We start from the raw sequence: 22,627 nt of genomic DNA, 5'->3' as shown, positions 1-22,627 counted from the left end.
CAAACAAACAAACAAACAAACAAACAAACAAACAAACAAAAGAAAATAAAACAACAGGCAGGCCTATCGCAATCTCACACGCATTTAAAACAAATATTACGTAATATGTACAAATATAGTACAAACATATACATCTCACAAAAAATCGGAAACAAAATAAAATAAAAGAGAATCAGACTTGCAAGCTAAAACGTATCGCTCAGCTTGACGTCAGTGGCTGAACCGGAAGCTGTTCCGGTGTTCTCTCTTTTACAGTGTGTATGTGTATGTCTGTGTGATTGTAGGCTCGGCGCTACACTGACAGCTGAACGATACGATGTAACGGCGACGCGAGGGAATGGAAAAACCTACCGACACATAAACATCGCGTGGATTATGCGTTGAGGACAGTCGTGACCCGCTGATGTCTTTCCACGAGCGGGAGTGATCGCAGAGCCCGTGTTTCATCCCGTCATCCGCAGCTGTTACGCCCATCATCTGCGGCGGGGCTCCGTCGATCGGAGCTGTTTGTTGATCTGCTCGTACCGGGTACCGTGTGTACTCATGGGGAACAGCACATCATGCTGCGTGTCGTCCAGCCCGAAGCTCCGGAGGAACGCGCACTCGAGGCTGGAGCCGTACCGGCCCGAACCGGAGCTGAGCCGCGAGGACACGGGCTGCAACCTGCAGCACATCAGCGACAGAGAAAACATAGACGGTGAGTCTCTCAAACATACCCGAATAACGTGCGAAATAGCGATTTATGAGCATTAATAGCTTGTGTATGCAGAGTAGCTGTATATCGACTAGAAATTACCTCATGAGGGGTTTGTTTTTCAAAGTAGTTCCGTTCTATTTTGGGAAGTTTACTATGGTAACGCCATGGTATTTGGACAAGTACCAGGTTTAAACATATCGTAAGCGTTTGGCATCACCGTATCCACCAGTGTTTGCGGAATACCTGTGAAAACTAATACGTGTAAACTCTTTGGCTGTTCTAAAACTCTGTTGAGTACTTTACCATGGTAATATCATGGTATTTCGTAACATCCCTTGTAAATAGCATCCCATATGTTTCTCACGGTTATTCAGTGTCATATTCATACAGCAGATAATTATTTTCATTGTACCATGGTAACACCCTTACTTTTTTTTGGAGGAAATGACACATTGTATGCACTTCTGTTGCCAGTATTTCAGTCTGTTAAATGTGGTATAATACACCTCTCTAAAGAAAACACCCTTCAGCTCTTCTAAAAGTACCATGCTATTTGCACAGTTTACCCGGTTAATGCTGTGATATTTGAAAAAGTACCATGTAAATATCATCTCTAGTCCCATTATATCCACCAGTTTCTGCAGAATAAGTTCTTTGAGAAGAAAATTCCCTCATGGGGGTTCTTTGTTCATAAAGTGCACTGCTAGTTAGACAACTTTTCATGGTAAAATGGTGTTTTGGTAACATACCAAGTATTTAGCATGCTGTGCGTTTCCCCCAGTCATTCAGTATCATAATCGTACAGTTGTAATTTATTACCCCTGTGTACCACCATGCTAACACCCTTACTTTTTTGTAAGGAAATCGCACATTGTGTGTATTCTGTCTGTTTAGCTGCCAGTATTGCCACTCTGTAAAAATGCCTCACCAGCTGTTCTACTTCTTACTGTACATGGTATTGTTTTTTAGCATTTAGCAATTAAATATTGTACGCATACAGTCTTGTCAGTCTGCTGTAAAACATACATTTACCCTGTTTTACTTCATTAAATAATTGTTTGTAATTATCTTTGTAAATATCATACTTTTCACTTTTAAATCAGCAAATAACCTGTAAACGTAAGGAAAGATCTTAGTCACCATATTTAAGTAAACATAATATTTACCTTTTTTACTTCAGTAAAATACCACATCTTTCTAATTATTAGCAAATACTGCATTTGCAATTTTTACTTCTGTAAAATACCATAATTGTCTTGGTAATTATTATAATTACTAAATGCTTGAGAAATTCAATGTAATCCAGTAAACATCTTATTTACTGTAATTACATAGTTCTTACATTCTTTTTTTTTATCTCAGTACCTTTATATATTTATTCATATTTTATATTTATTATATTATATTATATTTATATATTATTCATTTTTTCAACACATTGCTAAACCCAATAGAACAATTCCAGCGTTATGGAAGTGACATTCGCAGTAAAATCTCAAAACATAAATTCACAAAGAAAGTATATGTTAACATTATATTGAAATATCTGTTTATATCTTCCAAAACAACTAACCACAGAGTTATGGCAGCAGAAAATTATCAATCTGTAAACTTTTTTATATTTTAAATGAGGAAAATAAGCTTGCATTATTGGATGTGACGAAAAAAGTTTGTGAGTTTACAGTACACAACATACTTTGTAGAAATTCTATGAATTAAACTACACAACCCAAAAGAAACAATGTTAATCTTAAGGATGAAGCTGCGGTCACACTGGACTTTTCTCCCCATAGACTTCCATTCATACGCACGCAAATGTGTCAGAACGAAAACACAAGGTTGTACGTCAGGTTTCGAAGATCGCTGCATTGGAAAGTTCAAGCTTGGTGAACTCTGACCTGCAAAATTGCATCACTTGACTGCGTGAGACCAATCGAGGATCAAAACATGACCTCTCTGTACAGAAATTTAAAATATGGACCAATCGCTTGCTTTTTTTAAAGTCTTGTTTAATCCCGCCCCTTTTCGCAGCGCCGTACGACAGTTTCGCCCGCACAAACTCTAGTGTGACCGCAGCTTAAGAGTTGGCTCTCTATAGAACAAAAAGTTTTTTGTTTTTTTTTTCTTTTTCATTTTAGCATTTATAAAGTAAAAGCTTTGTTGTGGATATGATGGATTTGAAATTGCCACTTGTGTGTCTTTTGTAAATCAAATTGAATCATTTGAAAACATTGAAAGAGACATTTTTGAGTATTTTTACAGCATTGTAAAATACGAGCCGACACAAAAAAAATAACAACACGGAAACAGTGGCGAAAACTACATTTTTTCATGGCAAGGCCGACATTTGCATGGAATTACTCAATAGTTTTAAATATGTTTATAAATGTATAAAGAATATATATATAAATGTATAAAGAATATATATATATAAATGTATAAAGAATATATATATATATATATATATATAAATAATATATATATATATATATATATATATATATATATATATATAAATATATAAATATATATATATATATATATATATATAAATATATATATATATATATATATAAATATATATATATATATATATATATATATATATATATATATATATATATATATATATATATATATATATATATTTATATATATATAGCTTTATATATATATAAAGCAGGCTACTTAAACAACTAACTAACTTAACTAAACAAAACTGCCATATGCAAAATAATATATGAAATTTAAAAAACTGCATATTCCAGTCATACTAAAAGAAATAAGCCTTTTTCTAGAAAAATTAAAAATGCTTTGTTAACAACTTTACTTTGATATGATAACAAACAAATAAAAAAACCAAAAAAAAAAAACCCAAATAATAATAATAATAATAATAATAATAATAAAAATCACAGAATGGCTAATAATTTTGCTATCAACCGTGTACTACATAAGTAGCATAATTACTTCAGACTATATCTGGATTTTACCCATGAAAAATATCATATATTCCTCCATAAATACCATATATATATTAGGGCTGCACGATATTGGAAAAATATAACATTGCGATTTTTTTAATTCTGTGATATATATTGCAATATTAATACAATTTTACCTAGATGAGTTGAATAACTATTTGAAAAAGACTTGATCATTTTAGATTGATTGGGATGATTCAGTATAGGAGTGCATGGAATATAAACAATCTACAGGTATAGATAAATTTAATACAGCTATAAATCAAAAGATATTTTAGATGTATTTCTTTAATAAAGTGTTTTATTGTTTTCCATGGATTTGAACTGTATTCAAGTATACAGTAATTGAATATCAAATGTAATAATATAACTTTTATTCAAGCATCCATGAAACAGACGAAAAAAAAACGATTTATCAAACAAATTGATATTAATTCTTGGAAATGAGAATATTTATAAAACTATATGTTCCAACAAGACTTCTACAAAGAATGTGCAATATAACTATGTAAACTGGTAAATTTTGATGATTTTTTTGGTGTCTACATCAGTTGATGTTGTCAATGGCTGGTCATTTGCTGGATCTGGCAGTAGATCTGATCTGATCTGAGTGCAGTGAATGCAGGTAGTACGCTGAGCATATGTTGAAGTGGAGAGTGGCTCCAGACATGATCAAATGCAATTTAACATCTAAAAGGAGATGGAGGCTGATGAGAGTGTTGTGTGACAGCAGGCAGAACTGATATACTGTAGAAGAGGTATAGCTGATCCAGGACCAGTTACATTCACTTACAAGATCATGTCTATCCGGATGGTGTAAATCACTGTATCATCATCATGTTATTGTGGCTGTGAGAAGTCTTTTCATTTTGATTTGGATAGTTTGTTTCGGTTCCTTTAGTAGATTAAGTTGTTTAGCAGTAAAATATGCTTTTAGGAAGTGTAAATATAAGATGTATAATACTTTTAATTTGCAACATATATTAAGATATGTAAAATAAGTTATTTTTTCAGGTTTTTTAACTCCATTTTTATTTATTTATTTATTTATAATTTGTGTGTGTGTGTGTGTGTGTGTGTGCATGTCTGGATTTACAATTTCTATTTATGTGTTTGAGTGAAGCATATTTTTAATTCTGTAAACTGGTGATGGCATCTCTAAATAATGAAAGACAAAAACATTGGAAAATCTGTTGTAAATAAAAACATTTGGTATCTTTTTTTCCAAATGACATTTTTTAAATTAAAAATTTGGAAAAAATATTATGCATATTTTATTAATATTATACAAGTATTAACCTTTTGCACAAACCCATGCATATACAGCACATAAATCTAGAATTTATAAGTGGTCTCTTAACTTAGCCATATACACATAAAGTCTTCTGAGAATGACTGACTGGCAATTTTATGTGCATTTAAAGAAGTCACCCAATCTCTAAATACATCTGAATATTAATACTTCTATTGTGAGACTGCGCTTTGAGGAAATCCCATATTTTCTCATATCTCGAGCAGCCATGACAGACTGTGCTGTGAAATGATAAGAGTGTGTTTGGTAAAGATAGTCTCCTGTTCGGGGGTCAGTCTGTGCCAGTCTCCTGTGATTAACACTAGCCATTGTGATTCACGCAGCTGCTGTGTGAATCAGCTTTATCCCACTGAATAAATCACTGTCGGAGTGCTAGTTTTCATTCTTTCATTCATGAAAAGCCGCTTTGCATTATTGTAATTGCAGAATAAAACAATGAGTTAAAGTTTCAATCCTTTAAAGAAGTATCGGGATTCAGTGCAAGTAGTTTTTTTGGCATAATGTTGAATTTTACACACAAAAAATACCTTTACTTGTTCCTCTGTTGTTTAAAAATATATAAAAATAAAATCAATTTTAGCGCACAAGACATGCTGCAAATAATAATTGTGTTAATAGGATTTCATTATAATAAAAAGTGGAATAGTAATTATTCAAAACCCTGAAATGACTATCCACTGTATTTTTTTCAGTTTGAAGTAAATCAATGTTTTCAAGTTCAAGGCAATATATTAAAATCATACTGCAAAAAATTGAAGTTTGCAACATCAAGTACCACAATTAGCTGTTTTGTGCTGGTAAAATAATTATATATATATATATATTAAATACTTATTTAATTTAAAAAATGTATTATTTATTGTATGTATTTTCATATTATTAGTCCAGTAATTATTGCTTTACTAGTATTACCATAAATAAAAATAATAATAATAACAATATTAATCAATATTAGAGTGATTTCTGCAGCATCATGTGACTCTGAAGACTGGAGTAATGAAGCCGAAAATTTATCTTTAAAATTACTGGAATACATGATTAAATGATAAACTACTTTTGAACAGTTATGTTATAGTGTAGTGCAATAACATTTCACAATTGTACAATTTGTACTGTATTTTTGATTAAATAAATGCAGCCTTTGTGAGCAGGATAAGCTTATTTTAAAACACACACACACACACACACGCACGCACGCATGCACGCACGCACACACACACATACACACACACACACACACATCACAAAACAGCAAATTTTGCTACTTGATGTTGCAAACTGCCGTTTTTTTTGCAATATGATTTAATATATTGCCTTGAAGTTGAAAACATCGATTTACTTTAAACTATATATATATATATATATACATATATATATATACATATATATATATACATATATATATACATATATATATATATATATATATATATATATATATATATATATATATATATATATATATATATATATATATATATATATATATAGCTGCTTAGTAACCAAATACAGTACAAAATAAAAATACAAACAAACTGTAGTCCATTTCTCTTTGGACTTAAAAGTAAGTAAAAAGGTTTTTGCCATTTAAACAAAGAATCATTTTACACTGAAAATAAATGATAGAACAATGAATAGATAAATAAAAAAAATTTGAATAAAAAATAGTATTTGTCTAATGTAAGTCTAAGCTATTAGCTAAGTATTTCCCTTTTAAAGAGAACAAATGTAGTCAAAGACTGCTGAAACTCTGTCTGAATCCCAGATTAAAGTGCAGCTATAAGTGAAATCGGTTAATCGTTGCATCCCTTTATATATATATATATATATATATATATATATATATATATATATATATATATATATATATATATATATATATATACACACACACACAAACATTTGATAATATATTACTTTACATATTTTAATATATATCTTAAATTAAAGATATTATAGATATTACTATACTTTTTAAAAAGGTTGTTAATACAATATATCCAAGTTATGTAAAATAGAAAACAAAATTCTGTGTTTTTTAGCTATTTTTTTTATATCAGCTTACATCTTGACTTAGTTAAGCTCAATTATTGTTGTGCATTTATTAACATTGTCACAAAAACTTATTGATTGTTAATTTAATTGATTAATTTTTTGATTGAAACTCACACAAACCTCAAGAGTCTTTCAAGAATTCTTAGCTTTGAACCTCTACAGTTTTGGAAAATGCAAACAACTGGTTCTTCTTCAGTTCATGTTATAACAGTCTGGCACTTTGATAAAACTATTTTATTTCTCAGTGGACTGAAACCTGTCCTCCATAAAATTGAGTGGGCAGCCAGTCATCAGATTGGAGCTTGCAATTTTTCAGAGAGGTCTTATCATGTTTTCGTGCAGTACAGTCAGTGAGTTCTTAGCGGTCAACTTTTTTCACTTAAAGGATAGACAGCTTGTAACAGGAGAGAGCAAAGAGCGAGAAGCCAAGACATACGAGTTAACAGGATTAAGTTTGCTGCCATATGCTCTGCTAGTTCTTTTCTTTGCTAGTCCTGTTATTGTTTGACTTTTGGCTGTAACTATATTTGATCTATATTTTATGTAACAATATATTATCATTTATTAAGGGAAAAAACAAATGTTAAAATATTTTCAAAACTGATTGGTGTATAGAAACAGCATGTATGTTAGGAAAATCTGTGAAATAACAGTTAGTGTATTCTGTGATTCACCTGTGTTCTCTGTTTATTTATGGATATGAACTGCATTATGGGAACTTGAGCTCTGCTCTGTTGACTTTGGATTTTGAAAATTCTGTAGTTTAAATAAAATTTGAATAGTTTGAAACAATATAAGAAATAATATATACAAATAATTCTGTAAAATAGCAAAAAATGTATTGTCAGTTTGTTATCATGTACCGTAATTTACATTATTTCAGACTGTCTCTTTACTTCTAATAAAGAGAAATGCATTTTCTTTATTCTTTGTTTCATTTCTAAACTCACGTCTGGTCCGAGACCCTCCCCCAGAGAATCGTCAGTCTATAGCGATGACTGATTGGCTCCTGTACAAGAAGGCGGGGCTTCATTCGCCATATTGACCATTGCACTTTTCCCTATTCAAAACTATACAAGTGACATGTCTTGTGTATTATATAGTCTTCGCCTTCACTAAGATGACCAATCACAGAGCTTGCACTATGTGTCGTTTCGACGTGCGAAGAAATAGTTTGAAACAATATAGGAAATAATATATACAAATAATTCTGTCTAATATCGAAAAATGTATTGATAATTTGTTATTATGTACCGTAATTTACATTATATCAGACTTTCTCTTTATTCTAATGAAGAAAAATACATTTTCTTTATTCTTTGTTTCATTTCTAAACGTTTTAATCACACAAAATTCCCATCGGGAATCGTCAGTCTATAGCGATTGATGATTGGCTCCTGTAATAGAAGGCGGGACTTCATTCGCCATATTGACCGTTACACTTTTCCCCCTTCAAAACTATACAAGTGACATGTTTTGTGTATTCTATAGTCTTTGCTGCTACCAAGCTGACCAATCACAGAGCTTGCACTGTTGTTGAATGAATTATAAATAGTTTGAAACAATATAGGAAATAATATATACAAATAATTCCATACAATAGCAAACAATGTATTGGCAGTTTGTTATCATGTACCATAATTTTATATATCAGACAATATATAACTTTAAAACAATTAAAATTGCAAATAAAGTCACTTGTTCAATCTTTTCAACATCAAAAATTGGAGGACAAATCAATTTCCTATTATAAAATTCAATAGTATTAAAAACATGAATCACAAAATATGGAAAACTGTTGTTTTAAAGCACACACTGTTGCTTAATGTGTTAATAATACATAAAATGACTGTAAAATGTACAGACAATGTACATAGCACTTACTTTATTCACTGTGTTCTTCTGGGAAATTAAATTCCTTTTATAGACTTGTGGGTCTTGATAATTTAGGTGAAATAAACTTGGGGCTAAAACATTTCAGAATCAAATAAAGGTATCATTATTTTTTACCCAGTCACTGAATTCATTGCCCCCATGTGGTTCACACGCTATGCAGTTTTAAGTGTCCCTGGTTTACACCTTTCCACATGCTTCTGCTCTCATTCATATGATTCCCTACATCTTTTCTGTTGAGACATTCATCAGTCCTGCAATGCAATGTGACTGCAGCATGATTGAGAGAGCAGTACAGTAGGGCATTTGTTTGCCAGTGCACTGCCTTAGGCTCGTGTTTTGAGCTGTGACCCTAGAAAAGTGTGACTAGAAGTCAGACATTAGAACTGCTGACTTTCAACCGTGGGCCATCTATCCAGAAGACGTACTGCATTTCTTTCCTCGAGTCACCCCTCCATGTGAAACATTGCCTTTTCACCTTCTCATGCATCTACATCTTCATTACAATCTAAAAAATTCAGGGTTTCACACAATTCATTCATGTTGTCCCTACACAAATTAAGTTAGCTTAATCCTTTACATTTTTTAAAATGGATTAAACATAAAACAATTAAGTTGTCCCTTAAAAAAACCATAAGAATTGTGCTTTCAACTCATTTTAAATAAGTAGTTAACAATCAGCAAAGTCATTTTTTTGTGTATTCTTGATCTCTTGTCTTAGCAACATGCAATGCAACAAGCCATTTGTATGTCTGAAATGAAATACAACTAGGCCTGTCACGATATCTATTTTTTGCTGTACGATATATAGCACCAAAATATATTGTGATAAACGATATTGTCATTTTAAGACCATCTTATGCCGCTCATTATATAATGCCAGAATGATGATATAATATCATCACAATGCAAGTACACTCTTCCAAAGAACACATATTTCATTCTTAAGAATAGTTCATTTAATTATAGCCATTTTATCAATTTAATAATGAGGCACTGGAATGTAAAAACGCATATCCTAAATAAATAATAATAAATATTAACAAAAAGGTGCAAGGTAAAATGTAACGGAGGCTGCATAACTTAATTTATTCATGTTGTTTCAATTCAAATCAATTGTGTGGAACCCAGCATTTTTTAAAGTGGTGTTGTAATCCATACACTAAAAAAATGCATGGTTGCACACAATACATTTATGTTGTCACAACACAAATAGATTAAGGGTGTACTCACTAAGCACGGTTGCTTTGAACTGTGCTCAGGCACGATTTCCCCCCCTCCCCTCTCCCCCTCTCCCTGCACTCACATTGCATTTTTTGCCTTCTGAGCCGGAGCACACTTACGTTATCAATAATGCGACTGTTCAGTTTAACAGAAGAGAAGTCCTCTCGCTCTGTACAGTGGACATTGCTTTAGTTATATTGTTTTGATTTAAGTCGTTTGATATGCGGTGACATGCAGTCAAATATTTTGCTGAACAGATCCAAAAGTTTTGACGCTTATAAATATCCATGAAAGTCCTCGTCCTGCACGTATTAGGAGGTTTGCTGAAGGTGCAGCTGATGTGCAGCCGGGGGTTTGCGTCTTTGATAAGCAATGCCAGTTCACGTTCAATGAAAAGTAAGAATGATTAATAATTTCATATGAAATAGTCTCTTAAAAGTGATGTCGCGTCTTCAGTTTCGCGCTCAGGTGCGCTTTGCACTCACATTACGAGCCCAACCAAACCACCCTCTGGCGCACCTCTGGCATATTTCTAACAGGGCTAGGGCTGGCCAACTGAACCGTGCCTGGGCCCGATTCAGAGCACTCACACGTCTCAAACGAACTAGAAATTGGGGATCAAACAAGCCTGGGCATGGTTTGGATAGTGTGAGTGGATTGAACATAAAACAATTACGTTGTCCCATTAAGTTGTGATTCAGCTCATTTTAAATAAGAGTTTAATTGAACTGTAGAGTTCATGGTCCTAGTTATTTTGTATTTATGTAAACTAGCTGCTGGAGCTTTCAGTTTGGCTATAATTGTCACGCAATGGTATTCAAACTCGCATTAAAAGCATAAATAAACCCCATAACTAGCACCTGAGGTGATCACTGTCACATGCTGTGTCCCAATTCGCCCACTTACAGTACGTCCTAAAAGTATGTACATTGTGAAGAAAAAGTACATCTTTTCGAGTGTAACAGAAGAGAGAGGAAGCTTTGAGACGCACTACTTCCTCATTAGCAGATCATTATGTTGTAATTATGTGCCCTGTCAATCATCTCAAAACATCTACATTTCTATCATATTTAATTACTTACCTTATTGGAGATTTAAGCAGCAGGTTAATCTTCCATTCTGCCATGTCTTTCATGAGGTGAAAACTCATCAGGTCTTTTCATACGTAAGTCATTGACCAGACATGCTTTCATGAATGTTCACAATATTGTTGCAGATATAATATACCATGGAAAATATGATTTTTAGATATTGATTAACAGTCATTAAATCATCTTTACTTAAGCAGGTCTAGACGGTGGATCTCGCGCATCTGCCATGTTTGTAGTTTAACACTTTTTTACCTGCATTTGTAGTTCTAATTAAATTTACGTCCAATGTGCAATGTATTGTGGGCAATAATGGTAGTATGGATAGTTAAACACTTCAAATTTCTTCCAGATATAGTGCTCTTTTCAACATATTACAATTCGGGACATATTAGTTCTATATTCAAATACTATTTAGGATGGATAGTATGCAAATTGAGATGCAGAAAAAGTATTTTCTTTTGTTCAATAGAAGAACGATACTCAAATAGGTTTGGGAAATTAATATATATTGAGTGATTGATAACAGAATCTAGAAAGACAAGCTCAGGAGATATTCTCTGGTGAACCATTATGCTGCTACATAATGATGCCAAAATCCCTGACACAAAGGGAGAACAGAAAGAAATCTGCGAGGTGAAAATAAAGAAGTGACAAACATGTTCTATTTGAAGATTCCATTTTAAATCATCTGATGCCACATGAGGGGGAGCGAGCGCAAACCAGGCTAATTTTAGCCAGCATTCAGGGCTCATATTTGCTCTGGCAGAAATGATAGGGAGATTTTCGTGTTAATTCCTGCCTCTCGCAACTGAGCGCAGGTCTGGAGATTAGCCGTGTTGTAAAGTCCCTCAGGATTAGCACAGAGTTACAGACAGTTGGGGATGCACCATATGGGAAATGAAAGGACACAAGTTAAGAGTTAAGTCCAAAGTGTACGTCTGTTACGACAGTTAACATGTGCGGACAGGCGTATATTTGATTATATCGCATAATGTCCGGTATTTTAAAAAAACTAGGGCCCGGAACACACCAAGCCGACAGTCGGCCGTTTCAGACGGTTTTAGACTATTTGAATGTTCATGCACAGCTTTTTGGTCCAGACGAGAGCACCAGTAAACATTACATGCCATGTGAATATATTCGTGCATCATAATAAACTGTGGTGTTGAATATATGGTTAATTAAAAAGCATATGAAAGTTCACACATTGACTTCAAGTTTGAATTGTTCTTAAAGGCGTAGTTCACCCCAAAATTTTATTTACTTTAATTTACTTTATTTATTTATCCTTCACTTGTTACCAAACCTGTTATATTCCTGTATTCACTGACATTCATAGAAGGAAAAACAAATACTACTGAAGTCAATAATTACAGGTTTTGAGCTTTCTTTAAAATATCTTCTGTTGACAACAGTTGAATCAAACATAAACAGCTTTGTGACAAGTGAAGCATGAATAAATGAAGTCAGAATTGTGAACTAACCCTTTAATCACGCATTAAAAACACTGCTACTTACTATATTTTAAATATACAGTGTTTCGTCCAGCCTTTGTCCAGTGGCTTTTTTTACAAATATTTCTAAAGTGGAAGACTTTAAAGGTACCCTATAAAGAAAATCTGGATATAACTAGGCATAGTCGACTGATAAGAGATCAGTACATGGAAATGGGCATAGTGTTAGCCTTAAACACCATTGTTTCCTCATTTAAATTCTCTGAGTGCACAACCCAAGTGACCAACAGGCCAATCAGAACACAAACCAGACTGTTGCATTACTCGCAGGCCACACCCAAATTTTCATGTGCTTTAGGTCACATTCTACGTCATCCAGACCTGTCAAGCTGTTGCAAATGTGGTCAATAAGGATCTTTTGATTATGTATATTATAATATTGATTATGTATATTATATTATAAGTAATATTTCAGCATATAAAACCATTTCTGGATAATTTTAGAACTTTCCTAAGTCACATATTGTAACGGATCAGAGAGAAGACAAAAGCGGATTAATAAAAAAGAATGGATATTTAATAATAACAAACAAGGTAAAAGAGGGTTATTCAGAACAGAAATATCATCAATACCATCATTATAAAAGAAAAGAAAACAAACAGAACTTAACTTTGGGTGATAAATGAAACTAGATGATTCCGGTGGAGGTGAACACAGTACAGGATTAACAGGGCAGGATACCAAACGGGATGACAGACAAACTGATGTGCAGGCAGAAAAGCAGACAGGATAAAATGACAGGTTAAGAGAAAAGAGTCCGGGTACTAACAAGTAGATCAGACTGTGAATGAGTGAATGTTTCAGGCATATATAGTGTGAGCTGGTGATGAGCAACAGGTGAAATTGATTAGTATTCTGGTGATTGAGGCTGTGCAGGTGCAGTGAATGAATCTGACGCTCCGGAAGGATTCCTGACACATATCTACTATGTTGATGTCAGACTGAGAACAATTTAACTTATTACAGGGTGTTCGCAGGTTCTTAAAAGATCTTAAATTTCAAAAACAAAATTCTAGGCCCTAAAAAGTCTTAAATAATTTTAAGTAGGTTTTAATTGTTCTTTTTGTTTGTACAGTAAAGCCAATTGATCCAACACACATCCAATCACCAACAATACATCTCAATAAAGCTCCATAAAGCAAAACTCTACTTATAACCAATATTATAACAGTATATTGTGCATGCATGTAGTCTATGTTTATGTCTATTAAAGTTTAAGTTATGTTGAAAAAATTGTGTCTGCTGGATTTGACACATTATTTAAAATATGGGGCCAAGAAATAACTAATTAGAATGCATTTCTTGATGGGTAAATGATTTTTTTTTCCTGCTGGACCATTTAAAAAATCCTTGGCGTTTAGCATTATATAAGTCTGAAATTTCATTTTTGATGGCCTTTAAAAGGTCTTAAAAATCTTACATTTGAATTGGTGGAGCCTGCAGAAACCCTGTTATTGAGTCAATGCAGTATATGGCACATTCAATAATGAAAGTATTTAGAGAAGGACATTTTGCCTGAGCTAGACAAAAGACTGAATTTGAGAGGGAGCGTGAATGTAGACAGTGTGCTGACCTGACAAACCTCAGCAGAAGTTAAAGTGCATCACCATAAAATGAGTCGGCTGTAAAAACACTCTCTAATCGTTCTTAATCACTCTCAGTCTTGGCCATGAATGGACCTGACACTTATTTGACGTTTTGCTGAGATCCTGTGCTGATTTTTTTTTTTTTTTCATTGTGACTTTTGTCCTTTGAAGGAAATGACATACGGGAAGTGCACTGGTTTCCCTCCCTCGCCTGTGTCCGTGTTGTGCGGTCAATTGTTTCATGTACTCGGCAGCTGCAGAAGTGTGTGGGCTTAATGGGGGTTTGTTAAAACATAAAACTGGTTATATATATAAATATCTTATAAATATCAGTAACAAAGGTGTTTTACTACATAGTGAATTAAAAAAAAATTATTTCCATTAACCTAATTTGATTGTTTTATATAATAAATTAATGATTTTTCTTTTTTTTCCTGTGATTCAAAGCTGAATTTTCAGCATCATCACGACTGTTTACAAAGACATAAAAAATAGCTGATTTGCTGATATTTCATAAATTATGTATTAGTATCAGTGTTGTCACGATACGGTAATTCGGTACCAATCGATACTAAATTTTGCAATAAAGATTAATTATTATTATTAATATTACTAATATTATTAAGATTGATTATTATTAATGTTTTTCATATTAAAGTAGAAAATAAGCAGCATTTCTTTTAAATAAAATAACTTGTATATCCTGTAAGTAATATTTTAAACAGTACATTTCTTGCATTTTCTGTAAACAAATATTTTAATGTAAATAATAATTTTATTGTAATGGAAAATATGCCGTCTCAAGGCATCTCTGGCGCAGCCTCCAATCATTGTTATGCACCCATAAGCTTTTCACTCATCATAGTGCACATGCTGAGGATGATGTGACAATAAAAGGGATTTGATTTGTCAATGTAGTGCAAACGTGCAACATGTAGTTACATTTTTGAGAGATGTGCAGGTATGCAACCATGCGAAGACTGTGCTGGACCATACCCGTAATTAAAAAAATTGACCTGGAAAATTTTGATCGATCATAGGTTGAGAATGTCGATTAATCGCCCAGCCCTAAATGGAAGCCAGTGGGGCAAAAACAGTCACTATAACAAAATGAAAGGGTAGTGTATTTTCCCAAAATAATATTTGTTACCAAAAATCACTCCATTTGCTGAAACACACAGAAAGTTGTGGCCAAATAAAGCCTCAAAATGACCACAGAGTGTATTGAAAACATCCCCAACAGCACACAAGGGTTTATATTCATTCATTTATTCATTCATTCATTTTCTTTTCGGCTTAGTTACTTTATTAATCAGGGCATGCCATAGCGGAATGAACCACCAACTTATCCAGCAAATGTTTTACACAGCGGATGCCGTTCCAGCCGCAACCCAGCATTGAAAAACACCCATACACTCTCACATTCACACACTGCGGCCAATGTAGCTTATTCAATTCACCTATAGTGCATGTCTTTGGACTGTGGGGGAAACCGGAGCACCTGTAGAAAACCCACGCCAACACAGAACATCTAAAAACTCCACAAAGAGCTGCCAACTGAACCAGCCGGGGCTCGAACAAGTGACCTTCTTGCTGTTCATATTTTTATGGAAAATTAAAAATGACACGTTTTATGGATGGATTCATTACACACTAAAGGAAATAGATAACTTTATGAAGTTTCATATGGCCTCTTTAAAAGCAGTTCTTAACACATCCATGGTTCTGCTTCTTTGCCTACTTTTCTAAGTAGGTCTGTAGGCAGTCTGGGCTGAACTTCTCTGCATACACATGGACGGCTGACCTCTTTGTAGACCAGATTCAATCTTGTAGGTCAGCGCATGCTCTTCTTTCTTTACATCCTTCTTTGCCTTCTTTACATTCTTCTTTTCTTTATCTTGTTACAGACATAGAACTGAATGGCTGCAGTTTCTCAGCCTGGATGTCGGGAAAGCATTAAAAGTGCTCACTTTACAGGAAACGCATAAAACCTGGGTGTTTGAACAGGGTTGTGGGAATGGATATGACTCGTAAAGGCAGCAGCAGTAGTAGAGAACCCTGAGGCACACCATCACTGCCCTTTTTTGCGTCATTAAAACAGGAGTAAAGCAGGAGTTTGTTGAGATTCTCAGTGAATGTGGGAGAAGATGCGGAGTCGGTTAGCATGAGGTTTTACACGTGGATGGAGTATTCACACACACACCACAGCTTCAGGCTAATGTAGATCTTTCTTTGAGCAGTTTGACCCACACTGCCAGATAATCAGACAGTGGAAATCTGAGAGGGAGTGTTTGATCTTTTGTGAGTAGCCTTGTGGTGGGAACTGCCGATATAATAGTATCAGCTGCCAGAAAGCTGCAACAAAATGTGCTGGAGGGGATAAATGCATAATTCCATTTAAATTAATCAATATAATAGTTTTTGCTATGATAAAAGTGCAATTTTTAAATAATATTATTATTATTATTAATAATAATAATACATGTTATATATTTAACTGTTTATTTTTATAAATTTTTTTCATAAATGTTTTTATTTATCCAGGGCACATTATGTTATATACATCCAGTTTTTTTTTTTACTAAATAAACTATTTTTAATAATAATAATAATTTTATTTATTTATTTATTTAATTCATCCAGGGTACGCTGTTGTAAATAAATAAATAAATAAATGAGTATGAAGCATCCAATTATTGTTTTTGCAAAATTTATTATGTTTAATAGTAATAAGAATAATAATATTTATTTATTTATTCATTTATTCATTCATCAAGGGCACATTATATTATTCAAAAGTCTAAGGAAAGACTTGCACACTGTTGCAAATAAATAAATAAATAAATAAATAAATAAATAAATGTGTATAATGCATCCAGTTGTTGTTTTTGTAAAATATATTATGTTTAATAACAACAACAACAACAACAACAACAACAACAACAATAATATTTCATCCAGGGCACATAATATTATTCAAAAAATGTAAATACAGACTTGCACACTGTTTTAAATGAATGAATTTATGTGTATAAAGCATTAAATTAATGTTTTTGATGTATGTTTTTGATAAATATATTATGTTTTACAATAAAATTAAATAAAAAAAACTACATACTAAAACAGATATTGAGCAACACATTTTATTTTAACAAATAATATTGATTATGTGACACTGGAGTAATGATGCTGAGTATTCAGTGTTCCATCTCAGGAATTAATTATCTATGAAATTATAAGTCATTTTAAATGTTGTAATAATAGTTCATAAATATTACAGTTTTGCTGAGATAATGTAATAACTTTACTACATTACATTCAGATAACTTTATACTTCATTATGTTAATATAATATTATAGTTTATGTATATTTAAAAAATGATTATACATTATTATATTGCATTTGCTTTTAAATATAACTGTCAATTTACAAATCCAATAATACTACTCAATAATATGAACACTTTATTGATCATAAAGCTGCATGAGATAGTTTAGCCTAGCTGTGTAGATTATGTGCAGTAATATATAACATATGTTTTCCTTAAATATATTGCAGAGTTAAAACAATCTATTTTATTCAGCAAATTAACCGCTGTGTGTTTTATTTTATACTCTCTTCTCTAGAGAGCGCCTTGCTTAGTTCTTTAGGTAAAACCGCTCGTCTCTGAGGGCCAAATGAATCAGAAATGAATCAGAATCAGGCTGTTTGTATGCATAATCATTATGCTAATGGGCTGTACTTCAAAAGACCAATGTGCTAGAACCAAATAAATGCACTCAAAGCTCTCTCTTGGTTTTGTGAAGCCAAATGACCATCATAATGAGGTGAATGGAGGAGGCATGTGTTTAGCGACAGCTCTTCAGATCTAAACTACAGACGTATCAGGCACTTGCGCAGCTCTGGCAAAATCTGTAGTGATTAAAGAGATGCGTGACCCATAAATGAGAATGTCATTAATTGCTTGCAATTGAAATTGCAATTTTATTTTTAATTCTATTGAAATTTTTGTAAATGCAATTCAATTTTAAAACTTTTTTTTTGCTTATTTTCTAAAGCCACTGTCAAATGTTGCATTTCTAAGAAATACCTGTAATAATGTTATTAATATTACACATGCAGCACTACCAAATCAAGTGTGTGTGCCACCATCTGTAGAACTTGATACAGTGTTCACAAATATTAGTCTGGTGCCCTGTTTTAAAGTATACATCCCATATATCAATTATGTTATAACCAAGTTTTGTAGTAATGAGTTAGAAAACAATTCAAACACACACTATTGCCCATCAAAAGAAAGCAAATTGCAAACACTTAATATTTCATTGGGCTTTGATTATGGCCCATATTCGCCATGGCCTAATTTTGCTATGCTTCTGCAATGTTGCAAAGTTTATTCCTGTTCAAAGTTTCATTCATTTTTTGGGGGAGAGAGTCGAACTGCTTGGCTAAGTCTTCTCTGGCACATCCCAAAAATTCTAAATAGGGTTAAGGTCTGGACTCTGTGTTGGCCAATCCATGTGTAAAAATTGTCCCACTCTTTCACAATTTGAAACTGATGAATCCTGGCATTGTCGTTTTGGAATATGCTTTTGTCATCAGGAAAAACAAAATCCATTGATGGAATAACCTGGTCATTCTGTATATTCAAGTAGTCAGCTGACCTCATTATTAATGCACTTAACATTGCTGAATCTAGACGTGACTGACTGATTTCACCAGATGTTTAAATGACTGCAGATCTCAACCATCCAAGATTTTATTCCAACCACATTTCTTCCTCAAAAATGAAGGTTCCTTACTATCCTTCCAGTTTTTAATAATTTGCTTAGCACAATTTCTTTCAGGGATTTCCTTAGATGACTTCTTTGCAATATTTTGACCCTTCTGAAATAGATGAACATTTTTTCCAAGACCTCACGATCCATCCATACAGTAATTATCCAATGAGGCTCTTATCTTATTTACTTAGTTGAATTCATGTGGTGACTTATTTTTCAGTGTATTTATTTATTTGTTTATTTATTTTTGCTGATCCAGAAAATGATCCAGTCTGTAAAAATATTATATGTTTATTTATGTTTATATTGGAGACTATGTCTGGGAGTGAGACATAACTTGTACGCATAGATTGGCCACCACAGAGTCCAGGCCTTAACCTTGTTGAGAATTTTTGACATGCTGGAGAAGGTAGAATTTCTCTCTTCATCAGTAAAAAAATATAAATGTTTTCCAATCGTGAGTTCTGTGATCATTTAACCACTAATCAAACCCATCTCAAGGGCGGAGCTTACATTTGAATAATTATGTATGGCACTTTATCAGCGTAGGATTCATGCCCAGATTTGTCTCCCCCAAACCACTTTGTGTGTGTGTGTGTCAATTTTTGCTCTTTGAGTGTTTGCATAAGCTCATGGACTCTAATGTTCAGTCTATTTAGTTCACCACTAATTTTCTCAAGTCATTTACACATGTTTTCCATCAAGTATTTAAATGCACTTGAATATCAGGCGTGAAAAAGTTCAGAATAAGCTGCAGTGTGGCGTTAAAGAAATGGATGACATTATCAGTCTGTGCCACATCGTGTTCTCAGATCCTGAGTGCTTTTAGGCAGGCGGGAATTATTCCCATGACATCACTGCAGCTGCTCTGATGACACATGAAAGGAATCCCTCATGAATATTCAAAAGCGGGGTGTGGCTGCTGCTCCGATGATACATGAAAGGGATGCCTTCATGAATATGCAGAAAAGGGGGTGTGACTGGTGAATATGCACCTCGGATGAACTGAATTGTGAATTAATTGTAATTGGTTAAGATTAATTGGAGAGAGCAATCGAAAATGAGAACTGCAGATGTATAGAAAGATTGTGTGTCAATACATTGAACGTTTGGGCTTAGTAATAAGTTTATATAATTTTTATATATATATTTATGTAAACACCAGTGTTTTAATTTCTGGAGAATTAAGGATTATTTTTTGGAATTATTTTCAATCACAACAAAATAAATGAGGTTTTCTGACCTCTTGCCATTTAGAAAATAATGCTCTAAATCAGAATATTTGTATGAGAAATAAATAACACATGTTATTATATGGATATATTTAGTAAACACACATTTGAATTTAGTCTTTCTTTTCCTCGTTATTTTTCTCTGTGCATTTCAGCGTGGCACTTGTAACTAATTCTAATTGCATTGACGTTGTGTTATTGGTGTAATTATACTCCTCAGTAAAAGTGTGTGCAGTATTGTGTTGCTAATTTGAAATGTCAGGAAGGCAGGGTGGCTCTGGCACAGATGGCATCACAGTCAGACCTGCTTCCTTCTCAGCAGGACACACACATATGCACGCAAGCAGTCGCACACACGCCACAGTGAAACGACTTCTTAAGTTACTCGAAGATTTGAAAATAAAGCCTCCTGGACTCGGTCGAAAAGTCACAGGTTACACATGTATACAGTTAAATGATACTGCAAGGACATGGAGACTTTATCTGGACCATAACTGCAAGTTTATTAAAGCCCTTTTAGTTTATTTTATTTTATTCTGAGTTGTAATATGATGCATCTTTTGTGCAGCCAAAAGAAAATGTGCTTTATCTCATTTATCAAATCATTTGGATGTTTTAAAAGTATTTACATTATTGTAATTTATTAATTACTTTTTATTATCAATCTATAAATAATTAGTTTTTTATTAAATAACATTAATGTAATTTCATATTTAAATAATTTGATGAATATATACATTTTTAATACTGAAGTAGTTTAATTTCGCAAAATTATTGTGATCACAATATGCAATATACATAGAGGACGTGTGATGAATGACATTTATTTTAAGCATTGCTTGTTTATTTGCATTTGACTGATCAGATGCAACTTTAGGGGCTAATCACACCAAACGCTTTTCCGTTCTGAAAATGCGATGCGCACCTTTTGTTTACAAATAAAAAAAGAAGTGTGCTGCGTCTTTTATCTCGCTAGTCAATGACTGAATCAGCTGCGTATTGTGCGCGAATGTTGTTGTTGACATTGTTAACATTTTAATATTTAATAAAATTGTAATATTCAAAATTTGTGAAGTCATAAAGCTCTGGATAACTCAAAAGAGCGACCACTACTCTCTCCTCCATCTTCAAAAGTCTCCGTAGTCATCTTGACAACACAAACACTGCTGTCACCTCAACGGAAACCCCGCCTCTGCTTTCATTTGATTAGAGAATGAAAGGCTGATGCTTTTCCACTCAAGTTTTTACTCATTCATAGTGTTTTACAGGTAAATTTTTGCACCTTGACACAGTTTTGAAATCTGAATTCAAATTAATTTGACCTGAAAAACATCTTTTACCAGTTATTTGAATATCATTAAATAAATAAATGATTTAAGAACATACCTAATGAAAACAGCATTTTTCTAGGCAAATGTTCTATCGTAATAAATCTCTTTATCACAATACTCAGCAACAATATCGTATAATATTCCAGTATCATGCAGCCTTACGTTAAACTCTCTTGAAATGCTCACATAGTCTCACGCCTTAAAAACACATGCAAACGATAAACTTTCAATCTATTATGATTAAGCCAGCCTGATCTCACGAGAAAACGTAAGTATTTTACGTTTTGTCAGTTTAGTGGCTAATTCGTACGAATTCGTACAAGTTCAGTCGTACGAAAATACGATTTAAAAAAGGAGGCGTGGCACCTAACCCCGCCCCTAGACCCAACCGTCATTGGGGGATGAGCAAATCGTACGAAAATGTACGAATTAGATCGTACGAATTTATACGAATTAGCCACTAAATCAAAAAGTTACGAATTGCCGTGAGATTGTGTTGGATTAAGCTCTACAGTGACTTAACTGCGGCTCATACTAAACTATAATCCTAACTCGACGTGCTTCTGCAGTTCCATACGTTTTTCACCAAGATCTTTTACTGATTATAGGAAAGTCGGACCGCTTGTCAAAGTTTTCTCCAGCACATCCCAAAAACTCTCAATAGGGTTAAAGTCTGGACTCTGTGGTGGCCAATCCATGTGTAAAAAGTATGTCTCACTCCCCCTGATTCACACTTTCACAACTTGAGGCCAATGAATCATCCTGGGATGCCTGCGATGTGACTATTGCAGTTGCGCACATTGAGATATCAATGCTGCAATTATATGTTGTGCAGCCGTAACACACACACACACACTGAGCATATGCGTGAATCTTCATTGAGCGTGTGTTGTGATCAAGGCCCTGTTAACACCTCAGCACTGCA

At 33.4% G+C, this 22,627-nt stretch overlaps 1 protein-coding gene across 2 annotated transcripts in view; it reads left to right on the top strand.

The window, feature by feature from the left end:
• Positions 1–543: 543 nt before the first annotated feature.
• ccny (cyclin Y) overlaps positions 544–22,627 on the top strand; it is a 56,652-nt gene continuing 34,568 nt past the window's right edge. For both annotated transcript variants that reach the window (XM_056451026.1, XM_056451025.1), the window contains exon 1: positions 544–697. In XM_056451026.1, the coding sequence (XP_056307001.1) occupies positions 544–697 (154 nt within the window). The remainder of the gene's footprint in view (positions 698–22,627) is intronic.

This window comes from Danio aesculapii, chromosome 24, assembly GCF_903798145.1.
Source record: "Danio aesculapii chromosome 24, fDanAes4.1, whole genome shotgun sequence".
In the NCBI taxonomy this organism is placed as follows: domain Eukaryota; kingdom Metazoa; phylum Chordata; class Actinopteri; order Cypriniformes; family Danionidae; genus Danio; species Danio aesculapii.
Note: the sequence above shows the minus strand (reverse complement) of the source record. Positions and strands in the feature narration are given on the sequence as shown.